This window comes from Pituophis catenifer, unplaced genomic scaffold (genome assembly GCF_029215685.1).
Source record: "Pituophis catenifer annectens isolate HBS135680 unplaced genomic scaffold, rPitCat1.0.hap2 SCAF_4, whole genome shotgun sequence".
Lineage (NCBI taxonomy): Eukaryota > Metazoa > Chordata > Lepidosauria > Squamata > Colubridae > Pituophis > Pituophis catenifer.
The window spans coordinates 83,946,276-83,968,095 of NW_027256884.1; the positions used below are offsets into that span (position 1 = coordinate 83,946,276).

General features: G+C 36.1%; 1 protein-coding gene across 1 annotated transcript in view; it reads right to left on the bottom strand.

Annotated features, from left to right (window-relative positions):
* The window catches only part of CXADR (CXADR Ig-like cell adhesion molecule), a 29,720-nt gene that overhangs the window by 2,291 nt on the left and 5,609 nt on the right, over positions 1-21,820 (bottom strand). Inside the window, 6 exon segments of the mRNA XM_070943580.1 lie at positions 4,650-4,836; positions 5,969-6,107; positions 6,235-6,357; positions 10,665-10,820; positions 16,563-16,761; positions 17,695-17,855. Of these exon segments, the coding sequence (XP_070799681.1) occupies positions 4,650-4,836; positions 5,969-6,107; positions 6,235-6,357; positions 10,665-10,820; positions 16,563-16,761; positions 17,695-17,855 (965 nt within the window).

Here is a 21,820-nt window from a genome sequence, read left to right on the forward strand (position 1 = left end):
ATAATAACAATCAAACCCAATTTCTTTCGTAATTTTGCCCCCCCAAAATTGTTTTTTTTGTTTTGGCTTAATTATGTAAAGAACGTATTTAATATGAACAAATTATCTTTTTAAAAGCATTTGCAAAACAAACTATCAATATTTAAGAAAATCACAATATATGCTTTACTAATATCTTTATTGCAAACATTATACCAGTAATAAAACATACCAGTAATAAAACCAGTTCCTTCCACAATTTTCAGTGCTTATAATTTTTAACAAAAATGTAGGGAAAAAAAATCATATATAAGTGGGTTCATCACAAAACCCAAAACTTGTGATGGTGCCTCATAAATGTTCTTCACAATTTGTTCCATTTACTGTGTTCCAGGGATGTGTTTTGATTCCCTCTTTAAATAAGCAACCCTTTTATCCTACAGTATTCCAAAGTCACACAATTCCAGGAAAGGGTGCATTTGGCTTTAAAAGTTGCCAGTTTTACATATAAAAAAATACATACTCTGTTAATGACATTGACATCTCTAATTAAAAACCACAAAACAAAATATTCTGTACAGTACATATATTTAAAAGATGTACTGTAAACGATTTACAGGGTCATAAAAAGGGGTTACTGGATTAACATTAACTAAATATAAAGCTAATGGACTTGTAACATAACATAATTTAACTCCTGTGTATGTTATTTGACAGATTTGATACATGCAATATTAATATAAAACCTACATTAATTTTCACATTCAAAAGGAATCTTAAATTCATACTTTAACATAAGCCAACAATCTATTAATATAAACCAATTGATCTATTTATTCGAAAGCTATTTTAAAAAGGCAAAATAAATTTTAACATAATTAAATTGGCAATAGTTGCACAATCTCTATTATCAATCATACTATTACTACAAAAATAGCTACTGAAAGGGCTCATAAGAATAAAGTGTGTAATAATCAACTGATCTCTTTTCCTACCAATAGCTTGTGGGAGATAAAGGTCGAATTGCCTTAATATGAATCATCCCAGGTTGTTTGCCTTTTTATTACTATATGTAAAATAGATAACTTTTTCTTGAGCTCTGATACATCACAATTGAAACACAGCCTCATGAAAAGCCATCTTTTACAAAATATGAATCAGATTGTATCAAATGTAAATTACTTTCAATACATTCTAGAAGTATAGAATAGTCCAACCCAAATCAATTCCTAATATATATACGAATACAATCAGACTATCCTACATTTAAATATGTAGAAATCACATTTTGCTGATAAACCACTGTATCTTTTTACTATTCATTTATTATTTTCATGAGAAAGAGCAATGATAAAATTAAATGTTCCAGAATTTTTCAAACTTCAAATAGCATTTTGCATTTTGTCTGAATTCTATTAAGTATACACATTGAAACAATCTACTGGCACAACAGAATGACAGAACTGTTCAAACCTAACTATTATTTAAACAATGTAGCCAAATTTTTGAGTGTAGTACTTCAGAGTACTGTATACCACACCATATGTTCATAATGCATTTCCAAATCCTTTGATTTTTTTTCTGAAAGCACGTGAACATATGCACACTCCTTTGTTATTACAATAGTCACATCTTTTTAAAAACGTCAATGTGCAAACATAATAATAAAAAAAACCTCACGAGTTTGATTGACGGATTTCAGCAAGCCAGCTTTAAACACAATAGTTAGGTTTAATCCAACATAAATTTAAGAGGAAGCTGCCTTCTTATTGAACATTGATTTTTATTATTATCTTTCTATTCTACTTTTAAATAGCATAATAACAATAATTCAGTAGTCTTGTGCAGTGGGAGTTGTATGAGTAAGATCAAACCCCATGAAGGAATTATAAAAATAGTAAAGGCAGAAATTCTGAAATACAAAATTATGCAGTGACTTAACCAGCATTTGGCAGTAAATATTAAACAATAAAGGAAATTGCAATATTTTTCAAAAACTGTTTTTCATGGTGGTCAGAAATTTTATAGGAGAAATCTGACATACAATCAAATATAAAGTTTATTGAACACATGTTTAAGGCAGACATAAAAATTTATATCTAACAGTATCAAGAAACCTAAAAGACCTCAATATGCGAAGACTAATACTTCTCTCCAGTATCTAAACTTAGTAATAATAGTGTGTGCACTTCAAAAAGTGTTTATTATTTAATTCAATATATCATACTATCAGATCAGGTCCACTTAATAAATATCAAAGTTATTTGTACTACTATGTTGCATTACATTTATAAATAAAAATTCTTTAAATTAAAATTAGGTAACACAGAAACACTGTACTACAATTAAGATATTTCAGGTGGTTCTTGGTTTATGACCATTCAATTATTATGGTACTGAAAAAATGAGTTTAAGACCATGAGTTTAAGCTCACTGCAACACTCCTGCAATCATGGATTCAGGGGCTCAGCAATCCCTCCCCCCATCTATTTTCCCTCAATCTATTACTTTTTAACCATCCTGCACAATGGCAGGGCTGGGGCTAAAGTAGAGGCCCATTACTTTCTGCAGGCTCAATCAGCCCCAGAACTTTCTTATCTTCCCCAAGTTTCATAAGAATGGATGCACTATTGGGAGAATGGCAAAAGTCCCATTCTTGCGATGCTTCAGACACCTCATTCTCCAAACCATGCATGTCATTCCTTCTCCAAGCCACATATCCCATTCTAGTGACTCTTCAAAAATCTTCTGGTCTTGCAAGAATGGATGTACTATTTGGAAAAGGAATGGCTGACTAGTGCTGCTTTGCAAGACGGCCAAAAGGGCACAGATCAGGAGGAAATAGGCAGATGGGAAAAGATGTACGGCCCTGCAGTCATTAAGCTCTGCTTGGCCTGGTGGGATAGGTGAGGCTTCTGAGGGTGCAGCACCATTGTGTCGCGCTACTGGATCGGGGTGGAGAAGCTGAGGATTCCAGCACCTTTGTACCACACTGCAACTCTCCCCAACTTGCATGCAGCCTGCACCAGGCCCCCTCTTCTCTGTGATACATGAGACTCTCTCTGCTTAACAATCCATAATTCAGGAGTGCTGAGATTACTAAGTGATGTGATCACATGATATATCGCTTTACGACTGCATCACTTAGCAATTGAAATTCTGGTCCCAACTATGATTGTAAGACAAGAAATATCAATATACTAATTACTAGTATACTTGTAGTTACTACAAGGTAAGTTTGATATCTTAATTTTTTAATTATTCATGTATACGAGAACCACAATTTCAAAAAAAAAATTAAGTTATCAAGTATAAATATTTAAACTTCTCTTGCAGTAAATTTTTCATGTACACAAAGCATAAGAGCCAATTTGGTGAAGTGGTTAAGGCATCAGGCTAGAAACTGAAAGACAGTGAGTTCTAGTCTCACCTTAGTCACAAAACCAACTGGTTATCTTGGGCTAGTCACATTATCTCAGCCCTAGGAAGGAGGCAACAGCTTTCTGAAAAACCTTGTCAAGAAAACTGCAGTCTCCAAGAATTGGACATAAGGAATGGGAAAAAGAAAGACAGAAGCAAATTTTATAACTCATTGGGAGCAATTTCCTAATAAGAAGGTATAATTTGTCACATATACATATAAACTACCAGCTTAAGCCAATATTCACTTTTTGGTATTCCAATCATTTTTATTGGTAATAAAAGCAATAGAGGAATATAAATAGGATGAATTAATAAAAAAGTACTAAGTTATAACACTGAGGATATTAATATAGTGGGGAAGCCCTCACCAGCTCTTGGGTTACAGAAAACTTTATTACAAAAATGTAATTCTGCCAGTATATTTTATAAATTAAACTTAAGTATTCTGGTCCCATATGTAAAATTTATTTGCACAAATCTTTATAAAAAGCAGGGAATTTCAAAATTGCAAGTATAGCTTGTAAAATATCATTAATGATTGAATTCAGGATTAATTTCACTATCAGATCATGTTTGTAGTTAGTATGCTGACTAAATCCATTCAATATTACATATCTAGAAAGGAGCAATTTATCCACATAGAACAAGCAATAACCTGTAAGACTGGAGAGAGCAAGAGTGAGAAAGAGACAGAAAGAGAGAGTGTGTTAAAGGACAGAAATTGGTAAATATGGTAAACATGTGCATTACTATAACTAATAATGCATTTTAAATATTCAAAGTTTTTGAGAAAAGTACTCCAGAATCAATATTACAAGAATGTAAGTCTCTATTTTCAGATTTGTGAACAGAAAAACTGTCATTGTAACAGTCCTCATATAAACAGGTATCTGTAATAATGTAAATACAAAATGCTTCATGTCATACAATCTACTATAACTAATAGATCAATAATTCATATTTGAATATTTATTTAGAAATTCCTACAAATGTGGACAGCATTTTTTCACTGTCAACTTTTCAATGCAAGCAGTCAAACTTAATAAAAATATGTTGAGCTAAGCAGATATATCTTGATGCTCAAGAGTATTTTTAAATGTGTAGAACTGGAACAAACTAATCATCAACGTGGTAATGAACTGGTAAAACTTCAAATTAATGTCATGTTATACTATGGAACCATCTTTGCTTTGTGCTGGTATCATCACAGGAATAGCTCCCATTCTACTTAGATTAGGTGCAGCTACCTTTGGTGGATCAAAGTACTGATTCTGAGAGGGAGTACGTTCAAAATCTTCACTCGGCACTTTATTGTACTGAGTTTTGGTAAAACCATCCATATTAGATGGAGACATTGAGCCCAAAGATGATCGATTACTCCCTATATAGCTACGGGCTGTTGAGGCACGACTCTTTGGAGGAGGAACATCCTCTCTGAAAATGAAACATATTTAAGAATTTACTTAATAATCTTTAGAAATACTAAAAACCCATCAATACTTTTTATTTAATGAAGAGTACTAACACTATCATAATAGCAGAATATTCATTTTCTCTATCACAGTGTTTCTAAAACTTGTCAACTTTAGGATAAATGAACTTTAATTTCCATAATCCCACAGGCACTGATTTATTAATTTTTTAGAATATTTTTGTCAAATAAATCTATATAACATAAACTATTTTTATTCTCATTTATTCTAAGCTACATTCCTTGAGCCTAAATAAATGTATGGTAAATAAATAAATGCATGGCGATTTAAGATGCATTTTATTTACTATTAATGAATTAATGTTTAATTTATATGCTGCCCATCAGCCTGAGATAACGACTCTGGGCGGCATCCTTTAAGACAATTAGTGTCTCCCAAATTGCTGTTTCACTATCAAAAGAAAAAAAAAATTCAAGGGCAGGGAATAAAGGAAATGAAGAAAAAAGAAAAATATAATTTCTTGAAGAATGAAAAGAATTGATGCGCTAATATATATCATATTATGTTATATTTTAGTATTTTAAAATGCTAAAATTTATATACAAAAATTGTACATTGATCATTTCCTTTTCTTGCTATATTACGAATAACAATTTACGACTTTTGTTATTTTAGCTAACAAAACGACTTTGAAGAACTGCTTTTCAATGCTAGGGCAAATATCAGTATCTATTCAGTATTCTATTGGCTTATGAAGCCAAGTATGCTTATTAGGTTTTCTGACTGATACCGTTTCACCAAAGCAAATAAAATCATCAATTGACTATTGCATCTAAATCTTAATCAGGTTTAATTTTTCATACATTCTAATATTTATTTTGTCATTTATAAAACAAAATCTCGCTAGGCCCATTCCAATATTTTCCCACTTTGCGTTATAGACTTGTGAATTTTGTGTAATCACAACAATAACCAAATCATATGAAACCATTTTTCAAGCAAAAGGTTATCCAGACACTTTCACTGTTATGTGGCTATTTTTGCAGCTAAAATCAGGTAAATCAATACTTCTAGAAGTTTTAACATTTTTAGAAATAAAATTTTCAAATATTCAGTTAATCAAAATGCCGCACCTGATATCATGATGTACTTCTTTTTCATATTTTGTGTCTCTTCGTTTCTTATAGCAACAGAAAATGATAAAAGCCATTAAGCTGAGTGCCAGAAGAGTTCCTATAACTGCTCCAGCAATAGTACCAGCTCTATCTATAGCTAAAATACAAAAAAAAAAGAAAACAAAAACTTATGTCAGATAGCAGAAATTAATTTTGCAGTTTAATACAACTATTTACCTAATGTCTATTTTTATTACTTCACTTGCCTGTTGACTAATACTTACGGGGTACAATAGACAGTATGACAGAACATTCATCTCTGCCGACTTTATTGTAAGCCAAACATGTGTAAGTACCAGAATAAGTCTGAGAGGCATTTTTCACAAATAAGTCACCTGTATTTTCATCTGTAAATATTTAAGGTATTTGTTAGAATTTTTGCATCAATTTATAGAATAAAAAACAATAAATATGTTATTTCATGTAATGTCACTTTATTACTTAAATATAGCATATTTTATTGATCTAAATCTACAACTGAGTATTAGTATTATTTTGGAAACGAGAGTAAATAGAAGCTCTTCTCCTAATGCCTGTGCATATAAGCACTTCTACAGATGAACACTTTTTCTGTGATCAGACTAGTTGCAAATCATATACGTTTTAAGGGAAAGATAGATTTTTCTGATGAAGAAACTGTTACCATCTTACAAAATTATTAGTAATGTGTGAATTCTTCAAATAAGACAATTCATAATACATGAGAAGTTGGTTCAATGCACTACTTTGAGATTGTTAGAGAAACCATGTCTTTTGCAAGGCTACTCCTCCCTGCTGAAACCTGCTTAGCATTCTGAGGTAAGTCTAGATTGGATAAGTACTATCACTTACCGAGAAGACTTCATGAAATAATTACCTCAAGAGTCTTAGAGAATTATCTCCATTTAAGATTAAATATACAGTTGCAAGAAAAAGTATGTGAACCCCTTGGGATTACGTGGAGTTTTGCATGAATTGGTCATAAAATGTACTCTGAACTTCATCTAAGTCACAACAATAGAAAAACACAGTCTGCTTAAAATAATACGACACAAATATTAGATGTTGCCATGGTTTAATTGAATATAACATGTAAACATTCAGAGTGCAGGGAAGAAAAAGTATGTGAGCCCCTAGCCTAATGACTTCTCCAAGAGCTAATTGGAGCCAGGAGTGAGCCAACCTTGACTCCAATCAGTGTGATGATATTGGATGTGTTGCTGACAGCTGTCCTGCCCTTTAAAAAAACACACCTGTTTTGGGTTTACTGGTTTCAAGAAGCACTGTCTGATGTGAACCATGCCTCGCAGAAAAAAGCTCTCAGAAGACCTACGATCAAGAATTGTTGACTTGCATGAAGCTGGAAAGGGTTACAAAAGTATCTCCAAAAGCCTTGATGTTCATGTGTCCACGGTAAGACAGACTGTCTACAAATGGAGAAAGTTTAGCACTGTTGCTACTCTCCCTAAGCATGGTCGTCCTGTAAAAATGACGGCAAGAGCACAGCGCAGAATGCTTCATGAGGTAAAGAAGAATCCTAGAGTGTCAGCTAAAGACCTACAGAAATCTCTGGCACATTTTTGTTGACACATCTGCAATAAGGAAAACATTAAACAAGAATGGAGTACATGGGAGGACACCACGGAGGAAGCCATTGCTGTCCAAAAAAAATATTGCAGCACATTTGAAGTTTGCAAAAGAGCACCTGGATGTTCCACAGCACTACTGGCAAAATATACTGTGGACAGATGAAACCAAAATTGAGTTGTTTGGGAAGAACACACAACACTATGTGTGGAGAAAAAAAGGCACAGCACACCAACATCAAAACCTCATCCCCACTGTAAAACATGGCGGAGGGAGCATCATGGTTTGGGGCTGCTTTGCTGCCTCAGACCTGGATGGATTGTTGTCATTGATGGGAAAATCAATTCCAGAGTTTATCAAGACATTTTGCAGGAAAACGTATGACCATCTGCCCACCAACTGAAGCTCCGCAGAGGATGGGTGATGCAACAGGACAATGACCCAAAGCATACAAGTAATTCAACAAAAAAATGGCTTCAACAGCACAGAATACGCCTTCTAGAGTGGCCCAGTCAGAGTCCTGACCTCAACCCGATTGAAATGCTGTGGCATGACCTTGAGAGAGCGATTCACACCAGACATCCCAAGAATATTGCTACACTGAAACAGTTTTGTGAAGAGGAGTGGTCCAAAATTACTCCAGATCGTTGTGCAGGTCTGATCTGCAACTACAGGAAACGTTTGGTTGAGGTTATTGCTGCCAAAGGAGGGTCAACCAGTTATTAAGTCCAAAGGTTCACATACTTTTTCCTCCCTGCACTGTGAATATTTACATGTTATGTTCAATTAAACCATGGCAACATCTAATGTTTGTGTCGTATTATTTTAAGCAGACTGTGTTTTTCTATTGTTGTGACTTAGATAAAGTTCAGAGCACATTTTAGGACCAATTCATGCAAAACTCCACGTAATCCCAAGGGGTTCACATACTTTTTCTTGCAACTGTATATATAAAGATTGTGGAAATTCACTGACTGTAAGAGCTGAAAAAACGGTGGTTTTGGATGGCTTCAAAACTAGTCCAGGAATTCCTTAGTATTTCTTAGAACTTTTCTGTACTTACTCTCATTAGGGAATAGCCTAATTGGTATAAACACTGTGTGCACAATTATTAGGCAAGTGATTATTTTGACCATATCATCATTTTTATGCATATTTTCCCCCTCCAAGCTGTATAAACTGGAATGCTTAGTGGATATAAGCATATTAGGTGATGTGTATTTGTGTAATGAGGGAGGGTGTGGCCTACGGAGATCAATATTCTATATTAAGGTGTGCATAATTATTAGGAAGCTTCTTTTTTTCATGCAAAATGGGCTAAAAATAGATTTAAATGGCTGAAAAGTCAAAAATTGTAAAATCTTTCAGAGGGATGCAGCACTCTTGAAATTGCTAAGATATTGGGGCATGATCACAAAACGGTCAAACGTTTTGTCCCAAATAGTCAAAAGGGTCACAAGAAACACGTTGAGAAAAAAAGATGCACCTCAACTGCCAAAAATTTGACAATCAAACATGAAGCTACCAGGAACCCATTAACCTCCAGTGCTATCATATTTCAGAACTGCAACCTACCTGGAGTGCCCAAAAGTACAAGGTGTTCAGTGCTCAAAGACATGGCCAAGGTAAGGAAGGCTGAAATCCGACCACCACTGAATGAAACACAAAAATTGAAACGGCAAGACTGGGCCAAGAAATATCTGAAGACAGATTTTCCAAAGTTTTTATGGACTGATGAGATGAGTGTGATTCTTGATGGACCAGATGGATGGGCCAATGGCTGGATCAATAACGGGCACAGAGCTCAACTTCGACTCAGATGCCAACAAGGTGGAGGTGGGGTACTGGTATCGGTTGGTATTATGAAAGATGAACTAGTTGGACCTTTTCAGGTTGAAGATGGACTAAAAATAACTCCTAAACCTACTGCCAGTTCTTAGAAGACACTTTCTTCAAGCAGTGGTACAGGAAAAAATCTGCAACTTTCAAGAGGACCATGAATGTTATGCATGACAATGCTCCATCACATGCATTGAAGTACTCCACTGCGTGGCTAGCCAGTAAAGGCCTTCAAGGTGAAAGAATAATTACATGCCCCCCTTCCTCAACTGATCTAAACCCTATTGAGAACTTGTGAGCCCTTCTTAAATGGGAGATTTATGGTGAAGGAAAACAGTACACCTCTCTGAATTGTGTCTGGGAGGCTGTGGTTGCTGCTGCACAAAAAGTTGATCGTCAACAGATCAAGGACTGACGGACTCCATGAATGGAAAGACTTATGTCTGTTATTGAAAAGAAGGGTGGCTATATTGGTCACTGATTTTATTTTGTTTGAATTGTCAAAAATGTTTATTTGTAAAATTTGAGTTGTTTATTATTCTCTCTTTAACAGAGAGGAATAAATGAGATGGGAAAATTTTCATTTTTCATTTAGTTACGTAATTCTGCACACTAATAATTGCCCAATAATTGTGCACATATAGATATTCTCCTAAGAAAGCCATAACCTCACTTTTACTTTCTTAAATATTCAGGTTTGAGGTTTATTAACATTTTGGATTGACCGAGAGCACTGTAGTTGTTCAATAATAAAATTAATCCTTCAAAATACAGCTTGCCTAATAATTGTGCACACAGTGCATATTTAGGATAGTAATATTGTATGTGCAGTTTGCCCATGCTCCCCTTCTACTACCAAATGTTTTATTCATACATCTTAATTTTTAATTAAGCACTTGCCATTTAGGAACAAAACAAATATTCCATCCTGAACCTTTCTACATTAATCCTTCTAAAAGAATATAGGCAACAGTAAACCGTAGAGAAAAATGCCGTAGGTCTGTTCCCTTCAACTAAATTTTAGTCTATTTTCCCTTTTCAACTAGTTTTAAGAACTTAAAAATCTGATGATATACCACCTGAGAACTATTTTGGATAATTACATGGTAAATAAAATACCTTATAACATAAATTTTAAAAAATAATTTTTCTTATATCTAAAAGTTATATTTAAAATTAATTTAGCATTTGAAGACAGTAAAACAATAGCCCTGTTTATGAAAAATGTATTAATATCATGAAAGCATACTTGGTAATGCTGTTGCTGGAAGTTCTTGTGAACCAGTAGTTTTTTCCCAGGAGTAAACTATGATGGGAGAGCCTTCTTGGGATTTACATTTCAGAGTAAGATCACTTCCAATCTCCTGTGATCCCTCAATGTGGCATTTAGTCTTCATGGGTTTTTCTAACAAATAAAGAATCTAATATAAGTTTTAATTATGATAAAATGAATTGGCATTTGCTTGTATACCTAGAAGTATTTTGTATACCCAAGAGATTTTAGCAGGCTATTAAACAGTAGCAATTTACCCTAGCAACAGTATGAAACCAAATCCAAAACTATATCACATATTTGCTGATATTTGCTATATCCTTTTCTGAGTTCACAATAATCCTGTAAGTGCCTCTTTAGCTCAAGCATGTATCTTCCTGGACTGTAATGCTAATCTGTGAGTCAAGGAAGTTTCAAACTTTAGGAGATAACAACCTATAATCTTGCTGAAATACCTGTTTCACTTCAAATTGTTAATAGCTAACCAATCCAAGCTACAACTATTCTACAAGCTTTGATCTGCAATATCACAGTAGATTACCGTATTTTTCAGAGTATAAAATGCACCGTAGTATAAGACGCACCTACCTTTTTTGGTGAGGAAAAGAAGAAAATGAAATCTGCCCTTGCGCAATTTTGCTTTGTTGCAGGAAACAGCAAACAGCTTGCTTTACTTTCATTTTTGTTTTCAGCATAGCTTGATTAGCACAAGGGGGAAAAAAATCTGCTCCAGCAATTTACCTCTTTGCAAATCAGCTGAGAGTCGGGAGGCCGATCCAATCAACTTGTGCTAATTAGGTTGTACTGAAGCTGAAAGGAGCTGTTTTTTCTTGCTGTTTGCTTGCAAGGAGGTAACTGCTGCGAGGCAGAGGCCAAAGGGTGGGGGTCAGTGTAGTGGGGCTACATTCGGTGTATAAGACGCACCTAAATTTTCACCTCATTTTAGGGGGGAAAATGGTGTGTCTTATACTCCGAAAAATACGGTATATGTGTTATATAATTTCTAATTATATGAATTATCATGATGATAGTATGTCAGAACTATGTGAGTATTGGCTTAGGTTAAATGAATTCAAGATTTAAACTCCCTTAGCCATGGAAGCCAACTGGCTGCCTTTGGATCAGTTATTCTCTGGTCAATGGTTCTCAACCTTTTCTTCACCATGGATCCCCTTTAAATACCTTGTAGAAAGTTAGCACTAACCCTTCTCCTAGAAGAGTGAAATATTTTAGGAAATATTAAAAAGGTCAGAATATTATATTTCCCTGGATGATAAAAGAAGAAACATGTTTTAATGATAGAGAGCAGCTCCCTGCCCCCAGCAGATATTTGGTGCCCATTAAGAAAGACTGGGCTTCCGGTTTGGCTTCCGTCGTTGCTAGACGGTCTTTTGGGACCGCCACCCACGCCGCCCGTAAAGAGCCGCCTTTACAGCTGAGAGGCGGCTCGAAAAACTCCGTTTCCTTAAGGAAATGTGAGGAGAGCCGGCAAGAACAGGTAGAGCCCTCTGCGAAGTCCCCAGAGTTTTTTTTTACTCTTGGGGAGGAAGCAGGATGAGGCTCCCTATCCAGCTCGCCGCTGCTCCGGGCTTCGGGGGAACTCTGCGCTTTGCAGAGCTAGACGATGTGACCAACCTAATCAGCGAAAACTAACAGATTGCTTGAATAAGCAGGATGAAATCTGGATTTGGGACTCTAAATTGCAAGTATTTGTAACAACCCTATGATTGATTTTAATGAAGAAAGAGTGAAAGGGGGAAAAAAGTTTAAAATGGCGGCTGGCTGAGGCTTGAGAAAAAAGCTGAAAGCGAAAGTCTTTCCGTTTGAATGGTTTAATATGCTACAAAGTATTTGAAGCAATAGCGCTGGCTACAAGAGAAGAGAAAATTTTTTGTTTCATGCTTTTTCCTTCTTAGAGACTTGATATTGATATTGTGTGGAGAGAAGACTTTTTCTTTAAAAAGAGTCTGTTTGCGTGGCAGTATGGCATTAAAACTGACAAAGCCAGAAAACCAAGATGTGGGGGGGGGCTCCCCCATTTATAAATCACAAGAGCAATTTTTGAGCTTGCGGATGCAGAAGAATGGTTTTAAAGATTTAAAGGAATTTGCTGTGGAGGAGTTGGCAAGACATGATGAGATTGTGAACCAGAATCTTGAAAAATTTAGACAGGAAATTAAAGAGTTGGTTCAACAAAAGTATGATAACCTGAAGCGCTATATTGTAACAGCTTTGAAAAGCTTTTCAGAAGTAATTCTAATGATGGATAAAGATATCAATTTAGAAATAGAGTCTAAAATGAAGGAAGCTGATTATAAGATTTATAATCTGGATAATAAAATACAAAGAATTGAAAATGATTTGACAATAATTCAAGAAAATAGCTCAGAAGTAGAGTCTAAAATGAAAGAAGCTGATCACAAGACTTACAATGTAGATAATATAAAGCAAAGGATTGAAAATGAAGTTACAATGATGCAATTCAGATCCATGGAATTTGCGATCAGAATGAGGGGAATACAGGAAAATAACAGAGAAGACTTGAGAAAGATGTCTGCTGAAGTTCTGGCTGTGATTTTAAAGGTTAGTTTTGAAGAGGTATTCTGTAAGATTGATAAGGTCTACAGAGTAAATTCTTGGGTGGCAAAGCAAAGGCAATTGCCTAGAGATGTGGTGATTTATTTTACTGATAAAGGAATAAGAAATGATATTGTGCAAAAGTCTTTTAACTCCACTCTAGAAGTGAATGGAATAAAGATCCGGATATATAAAGAGCTGCCGTCCAAGATGTTAAAAGACAGAAAGGACTTTGGATTTTTGGTGACTGAGCTAAAGAAACAAAACATTCCATTTAGGTGGGATGCTCCAGTTGGTATAATATTGAGACATCAAGGAGAAAGATATCAATTAAACACTGTTGAAAAAGCGGAAGAATTTTACTACAAGGTTTTTAAAATGGGCCCAACGTCTCTACGCATGTCATCAGTGTCAGGAATACAGGAGGGTGACAAAGAAAAGCAAAATGAACAAGAGATTTCAGCTCAGGGTAAGCAGATGGAGATGGAGGTAATGGAAAAACAACAAGTTACAGAGGGCTTTATGGATGAGCCGCTTTTGGATTCACCCTCAGAGGTTACAGTTGGATCACCTATAAATATAAGAGAGGCGGCTTTGGATCTCGATTTGATGTCTTATCAAGTTAAAGACCAGCATGTAATTCAACCAGTTAACATACAAGTCTTAGAAAAGCAACCATGGTGGAGATCTAAGCCACAACAAGTTAAGAAAAGAAGAAGCAGGTTCTACAAAACTCAAAAATTTTAAACTTTTTTTTTTTTTTTTACCAACAGACTAATGCCAGTTATTTAAGAGACGATTTAATATAATAAGCGGGATTTATAGAAGGCAGCTACATGAAAACATAACAGAGGCAAATTACAGACTTATACTATTTTGAGAAGAATAACAGATCTCTGCAGTGCTGGTGTCTTTGGGATGTGGAAGATGGCCTGTGATTGAGTGGACTGGAACTTTCTATTATGGACTCTATGAAAGATGGACTACACATATGTTGAGCTATAAGGCAAGAGAACTATGGAATAGGGGTATGCAGATGATCTGGTTGTTACCCTAACGTGGTTGTTGGAATTACTAATCTACACAAAAGACATCACAGAAGATACCATATGGAATATAAATATAAAGTCACTCGGGGGTTTTTTTTATATACAGAAATACTTATTAATGACGGGGGCAGATGAATTGAAGATACTAAATACACTGTTGGAAGAAGGATTTGATGTTACCCTAACATGGTCGACGGAATTAACAATATAGTTGAAAGACATTACAGAAGATACTATATGGAATACAAATTTAAAGTCATTTGAGGGTTTTATTTATATATGGAAATATCTTTTAGTGATACGGGCAGAAGAATAAAGATATTAAATATATTATGTATGGTAGACCTGTAGGAAAGTGGGTGAAACAAAATTGATATTGTACAAGGTGATAGGTTAGGTTACTTAGTTTAGGAAAAGGGATGTTATGTTTAGATATTAATATACTTAAAAGATTTGAATTAAGAGATATACATATGGGGGTGAAGGAAATGGGTAGATTATGAGTAGAATAAATGCCAAATTAGGATCTATTATATAGTTTTATAGCTGAATGCTGTTTTGTTTTGAAATGTATAGTATACGGGGGACATAATAATAATGTTAGAAAGAAATGTTTAGCACATAGGGGGTGGTGTAAAAGGGTGGTAAAGTATTATATAATGTGATATTAATTTGGATTTCATCCTGGAGAAGCCATGGGGGGAGGAGAGGGGGAGGGGGGGGCTAGGGGGGGAAGGGGGAAAAAATCTGTATTTGAAAAACTTTTTCAATAAAAAAAAAGAAAAAAAAAAGAAAGACTGGGCCAGCCTATCTACAAGACAAAAGACTTCCAGCTCCAGGGTGATGGGATTAAGACATGTCTCTCCAGGACATAATAGGATTAAACTATTTGGCAGCAGAGTTCACTGCATGGCACAATCACTAGGGACATTACATCACTGCAAGCTTCAACCAAGCCTGGGACTCAAGACAACCTCCAAAGTTAGATATGACCCCCTACAACAGCCAACAGAATACATGTTCTTCCACAGGAACAGGAACTTCAAATGCAAAGCCTAAGAGAGGGTATAAATATTCCTCTCTCAACTCATGTTCAATTGCACCAGGACCATGTGCTTGATGGTTCTGCTTCATTTAAAACTATCTATCTAATCAGCCTCCATGTTTCCAGTGTCTTTCTCCCCACTTGGAACTGAACCAGATGGATATTTTTTCCAACAACCTATTGTGACCACAGTCCATGGGCACGGACCACCAAGACTTAACTGAAGATTTAAAGCAGTAGACTGCACCAAGCCTTCAAAGACCCCTGTGACATCATAGCCTTCCAGGGGTCCGCGGACCACAAGTTGAGAACCACCATCTTAGCTTATTCTACCCCAACCAAGCTTTTCTAGGATAAAATTAAGGAGTCTACTTTTATGTCAAATTGAACTCTTAGTGTAAATGCATGAAATAATAAATATATTGGAATAATGAATTACAATCTTAATAAGTGGAAGACCAACAAATTGAAACATATTAATCCCTCAATATCTCTTTTTAGTTCTATGTACTGGTTCTCTTCTGTGAGTTTATTTTTTATTGCCTCAACCTAGTGCTTTTATTCTGAAACATGTATGTTCTCAAACAAACTACTTAGCTACAAAACCTCGACTTTCAAGAGATGTCACAAAACCTGTAGGGGAAGAATTGGAAATTAAAAATAGTTTCATCTTAGTAGATCAAACTATATTTCTACCAAAAACAAAAAGCAGAAATTTCAAGCAACATAATTCATAACAGCCCTGCTTGCTAGGAAAGGCTGGGGTATGCATAACTGTTATGTATTATTATATATACATAATGCAGAGAATTTTACTAGAAAGTCAAATATTGTAGAATGAACATTATGATAGATGCCCTTTCACAATCATAAATTTATATTATGTAACAACAAAAGTATAATTCACATACCATTTGTATTACATATGTATCATCGTGCCTCATTTTTCCTAGTTTTAATTTCCCAAGGTCATGGGAATATAATTCAAAAGATTTAAACCTAAAAAGGTAACATACTGAAATTTATGAAAATAATTTAAAAAAAAAAACAAAGCTGCTAATTTTAAAAGAAAACTAGCCAAACTATTGCTCAGTATCCAACAGTGCATTATATTTTTTACATTACGCTGTACTTCCTATTAAATATTCATATTTACCACCTCATACAGAGCTATACAAAAAAGGCAAACCATAAATACCTTACCAAGTACTATCAAATGGACTCTATGAGTTTTAATACTAGGAAGTTTCCTCACTTTACATTGGTATGTGCCAGTATCTTCTGGTTTTAAATTTAAGATATCAATGTTTGCATTTCCAGATGTTGGATTTTGTTTAGCAAACTGTACTCGTCCCATCATAGCATATTTATCATAAAGTTTGCCTTCATTATATATGATAACCTGAATGGGGAAAAAATAAAAGATTCATTAAGCTACAGTGGTATTTAAAAGTTTGTGAATTCTTTTGCATTTCATATATTTCTGCATAAATATGGCCTAAAACATGATCTGTTCTCCACACAAGTGTTAAAATTAGATGAAGAGTGCCCTGTCAAAAATATACTTCTTAATTAATTATTGAAGAAAATGGTCCAAAGCTACATATTTCTGTGTAGCAAAAGTATGTGTATATCTAGGATTGTCAATTCATTTAAAGGAGAAATGTCAAGTGTTTTAATCATTAAAAAAATAATCAGCAGTGAGTATGTGAGGTCCTGAATAATTTAAAGAACAAAGTAATTCTGGATATTCATTATCAAAGTCTGATCTGCACAACAGGGTGGCGTCTCCACAAGGCTTACATCATGCTTGGTATCCAACTGAGCGCAAATCCAAGCGATTTTATCTGCTAGATGCCTGGAATTCTTCCATATGGTCCTACAGGCTGATCTTGGGGCCACCCTTTCCAATATGAATCCGGGTAACTCTAAACAGCACCTCTGTTTAGGAGTGGATGCAATAAGAACAGAAAAGTATTGATGCTTCACCACTTACTACCACAAGGTAAACCTTAACAGTGGCCTTAACTTGTGCTTAGCCAAGTTTATTCTTTGTTTTCTTCCAATGGCACTCTAGAGTCTTTTGAACCTTTTCAATTTATTATATTTTTGACTCATTTATTTAATTGGGCTTTCTTTACCTACTTTTAGGACTTGTGTGGCAAACGGAACACATTTTAAGTCACTGTATGTCTTAGCTATAAATAATCTGTTCAAAATACTTCTCCAAAGTGCCCTAGAGAAGGATACAGTATTCCCATTAATAACTTAACTTACAATGCACACAGCCTAAATTCAAAATGAGTATTATATCTACACAATGATTTCTACTTACTGGTTCTTCCCCTTGTGATGAAAAAATACTCCATTCAACTTCATCAGCGCTTGTATCTGCTGTAGCGAGAGTAAATGTGCACAGCAGTGTAACTTTATCTCCTTGAGCTTTTGTAACCATGCTCTGTTCTGTCGATGTTATTGTTACACCTTCAATTAGATCTAGGAAAAGTATTATGAAATGAAGTACATTAGATTCAAAATCTTAGAAGTTAAAGACAACATCTTAAAAATACATGTATAATTGAAACATTTTTATATCAAGTATTTGGTTCTTCAGTTAACTAGGGCATAGGCTGGACCTCCTCTCAACATTGACTGAAACCAGCCACAGAGAAATGAAGAGAACGGCCTGTTTTCAGCCTCCAGCAGCACTCTGCCAGCCAAAAACGGGCTGTGTGGGGGCCTCAGGAGGCCTCCGCGCAGCCCATTTTTGGCCAACAGAGTGCTGCTGGAGGGCAAAAATGAGGTGTGGGGGCCACATGTGGCCCCCATGCACCGTTTTGGCCGGTAAAGTGCTGCAGGAGGTTCTTCAGGCAGAAAACAGGGCAGAGGGGGCCACATGCAGCCCCCCCATCCCCATTTTGGCCAGCAGGGTAATGCAGCAGGTGTCTGTCCTATCTCCCACCCCTGGCCCATGGAAGGAACTACAATGCTGATCCCACCCTCGAAGAATTCCATTTTGACACCCTGATCTAAAAATTTACAATTGATATAATTTATAGTACTTCAAAAAATTGTTGCAAAACTATTTTTAAACATATAAAAATATAAATGACTGTTTTTTAGCTATAAATTTTGATTTAATTCTATCCAAAGATAAAAATAAGTTTAGTTTTCATTACAGGTGAGAATACTGATAAGACTTCAATGTTAAAAAAAGAAATACTAATACTGATGTTACAAGAAATGTTAACAACTAATACAAGAAATAAGAAATCTAATCTTCCTTTCCAACAACATTATTCCCATTTCTATTTTTGTATCTCAGAAATGTATCTGAGATTATTAAACAGAAGTGCTATTGTTCGTGTAATATAAATATTAACATTAAAACCTAAGTACCGTGTTTCCCTGAAAATAAGACCTTGTGAAGGGGGTGGGCATGGCAAGCATAGGAGACGGTGAGCGTATTTAGGCCAATAGTGTCCAGCAGCAGCCACAGTTCACAGAGGTGACCTGTGGCCTGTCGGCCGCCAGCCTCTCCAGCAGCCAAATCAGAGGAGGTGGTGTGGGAGTCAGGGTCAGCATCAAGGCAATCTGAGAGCTCCAAGGGGGAAGAGGGAATGGAGCTGACACAGAGAGAGAGAGAGAGAGAGAGGCAGAGGCAGAGCCTGGGCCTGGGCCATCCGTCAGCCCTCAGATGGAGAGTCAACAGCCCCCAGGTCTGGAGGTGGTTGTTGAAGAAGAGGAGGAACAGCTGGGTCCAGTGCCTGATATGCGGCTGCGCAGAAGGCAGAGAAGAGGAGAGCAGTGGAAAGCCATGGGCCGATCCTGGGGAAGGAAGAGCCACTGCTGTTAGCAAGGCCCCACCTTAGCTCTGAGAATAAAAGGCAAGGAGCGGAGATGAATAGATGTGGCAGACAACTATTCATCTTCCAGAGAGACAGACTTCTTAGCCTGTGAGAGAAACTTCTTGCTGGGGTTGTCATAACTCCTAATAAAGGAATCTTTTGAGTTCACTTCAAAGGTGTTCTCATGTTTGGGGAGCTGGGTCAGAACATGACTTTATTACCTGTCCAAGCAGCAGACAGAGCCAGAGGCGGGAGAGGTATCACATGAGTCGCGGGAAAGCCGAGAGTTGGTGGGCTGAAGCAGTGGATGGACACAGGAGGCTCATCTTTGCGCAGCGGTGGCAGAGGCACAGTGGATAAGGCAGGCAATCCAGACGTGCTGTGTGGGCTGTGGGAAAGTCAAGAGTCTGTGAGCCGGAATGGGCTGCCAGCCGCAGAAGGCTCATCTTTGCTTCTTTAGGCTTGCCTGTGGCCCGCAATGTGTCGGATCGCCTGCCTTCCACCCTGCGCCTCTGCTGCCTGTGCCGCCATGTGAAGATGAGCCTGTCACTTTGGCCCGACTCTCGGTTTTCCCGTGGCACACATGCTCCCTACCTCCCACCCCCGTGCCTCTGCCTCCATCTGTTGCTTGGACAGAGAATCAACTTACCAGTGATGTACGGACTGTGCAGTCCCAGAGCACATCGATAAAGGGACTGGCAGGCTGCAGCTGCTGCCTGATACTGTCAGTCTGTGCATGCCCACCTGCGTGCATCATCCTGAAATCATGTTTCCCCGAAATTGGGAGCCCCCCAAAATATAAGACTGGGTCTTATTTTCAGGAAAACATGGTATATACCTTAACCCTGTATATATCTATATATAAAATGCTATTAAATAATGTAACTATTTTATCATCAAAATATTGTTAACAATAATTTGGATAATCAGGTCTCATTTAAACTGACTACTTGGGGTAAAATTAATAATATAGGTTATAGGGTATGTGATCTATCTCAATATTTTTTTTTTTTTTTTTACAAAATGTGTTTTAGAAACTTAATGCACTGTTTCAGAGATTTATATTCACATACTGGTTTTGATGTTTTATTTCCCTTATTAAGTTAACTGTTTAAATATTAATAATTTAATTCTACAATAACAATGTCTTATTTTGGTAATTATTACTATACATGTATGGGATTTGTAATTTTTTTGTGCATTCTTCCTCTTCACTGATAAAACAAAACATTACACCTAACGTCTGCTTTAGCTGTGTTTAAAGAACCTGGCAAAATTTAAAAGCAAAAACAAGCAATAAAGAAATCAAAATTCAAGCTGAAATTAGTGATAAAATCACCTAAAAAAACTAGCAAGAGAAATGTTCCTTTTCAGACTTTTAAAAAGAGACAAATTAAAGACCAAACAATTTGTGGAAGAATTGTAATTCATGATTTGGGAGGAAAGGTGAAGTCCCTCTTTCACACGTCATCCAAATGAGCTTCTACTAGTGGGATGCATTCAAAAGGGCTTCCACTGCAGATTTGTATAGTATTATAAAGAGAGTCCCTTAGGTATTCAAGTCCCAAGCTGGTTAGTGTTTTTGATATGAATGTCCAATCATAAACTGTAACTGATAAGCAATTCAGTAAAGGCTTAATGCAATCTCATTAGTTTCACTATGTGGTACCTAGCTGCTGTATTTGAACTAACAGCAACTTTCATTTCAAGTATTAACCCATGTAGAACCCACTGCAGCAGTCAAACAGAACCCAAATGCAGCTCTGTCCAAATATGACTAGCTAAGGATAAGATGCAGCTGATAAACGCAGATATATTACACAAACCCATTCATAGAGAAGAGTACAAACCTGTCCCCCAAATGCTAAACCTCAATCCCTATCACATTTCCTATATAGTATACCAATATCACTTCAGACCTGTCTGGATTTAATTACCCACTATTCTCACACATGAAAAATCAACAAATAAAGTGTTTCAGTGGTTAGTTTCCTAACCATGCTTTCTGGATGTGGCCCAACAGGAAGGGCAGGGCAGATGAAAGCCATGGATAGAGGAACAGTTTTGGAATGGGAGGAATACTGACTGGTGTCTCGTCATTAGTTAGACTACTACAGTGTGTGCTCTATACTGTATATACTGAAATTCATGTCTACACACTCAGTATATCTACTCAAAATACAGTGGTCTGGTTGCTAGCTTATGCTTGTCCTTATAAGCCTATTACCCCAGTGCTCTTGGGGTTACAGTGGATATAGAAAGTTTACACACCTCTATTAAAATACTAGGTTTTTGACATGTGAAAAAAATCAGACCAAGGTAAATAAGTTCAGAATTTTTTCCACCTTTAATAAAGAAAATCAGCTGCACTTATGAAAAGTCCAAAGGCTGTGACACTGTATGATGAGACCATTAAGTTGGAAGGTGACTAATATGCTACTGAGGAACAGCAGAGGAGAATTAGAAGTAGCTCCAGAAAAAGTGAAGCTGAAAATATGCTCAGTTGTGGATGTGTCTGATGGTGAAAGGAAAGTCCAATGCTGTATAGAACAACATTGCATAGGAACCTGGAATTTAAGATCAATGAATCAAGTTAATGTCATCAAACATGAA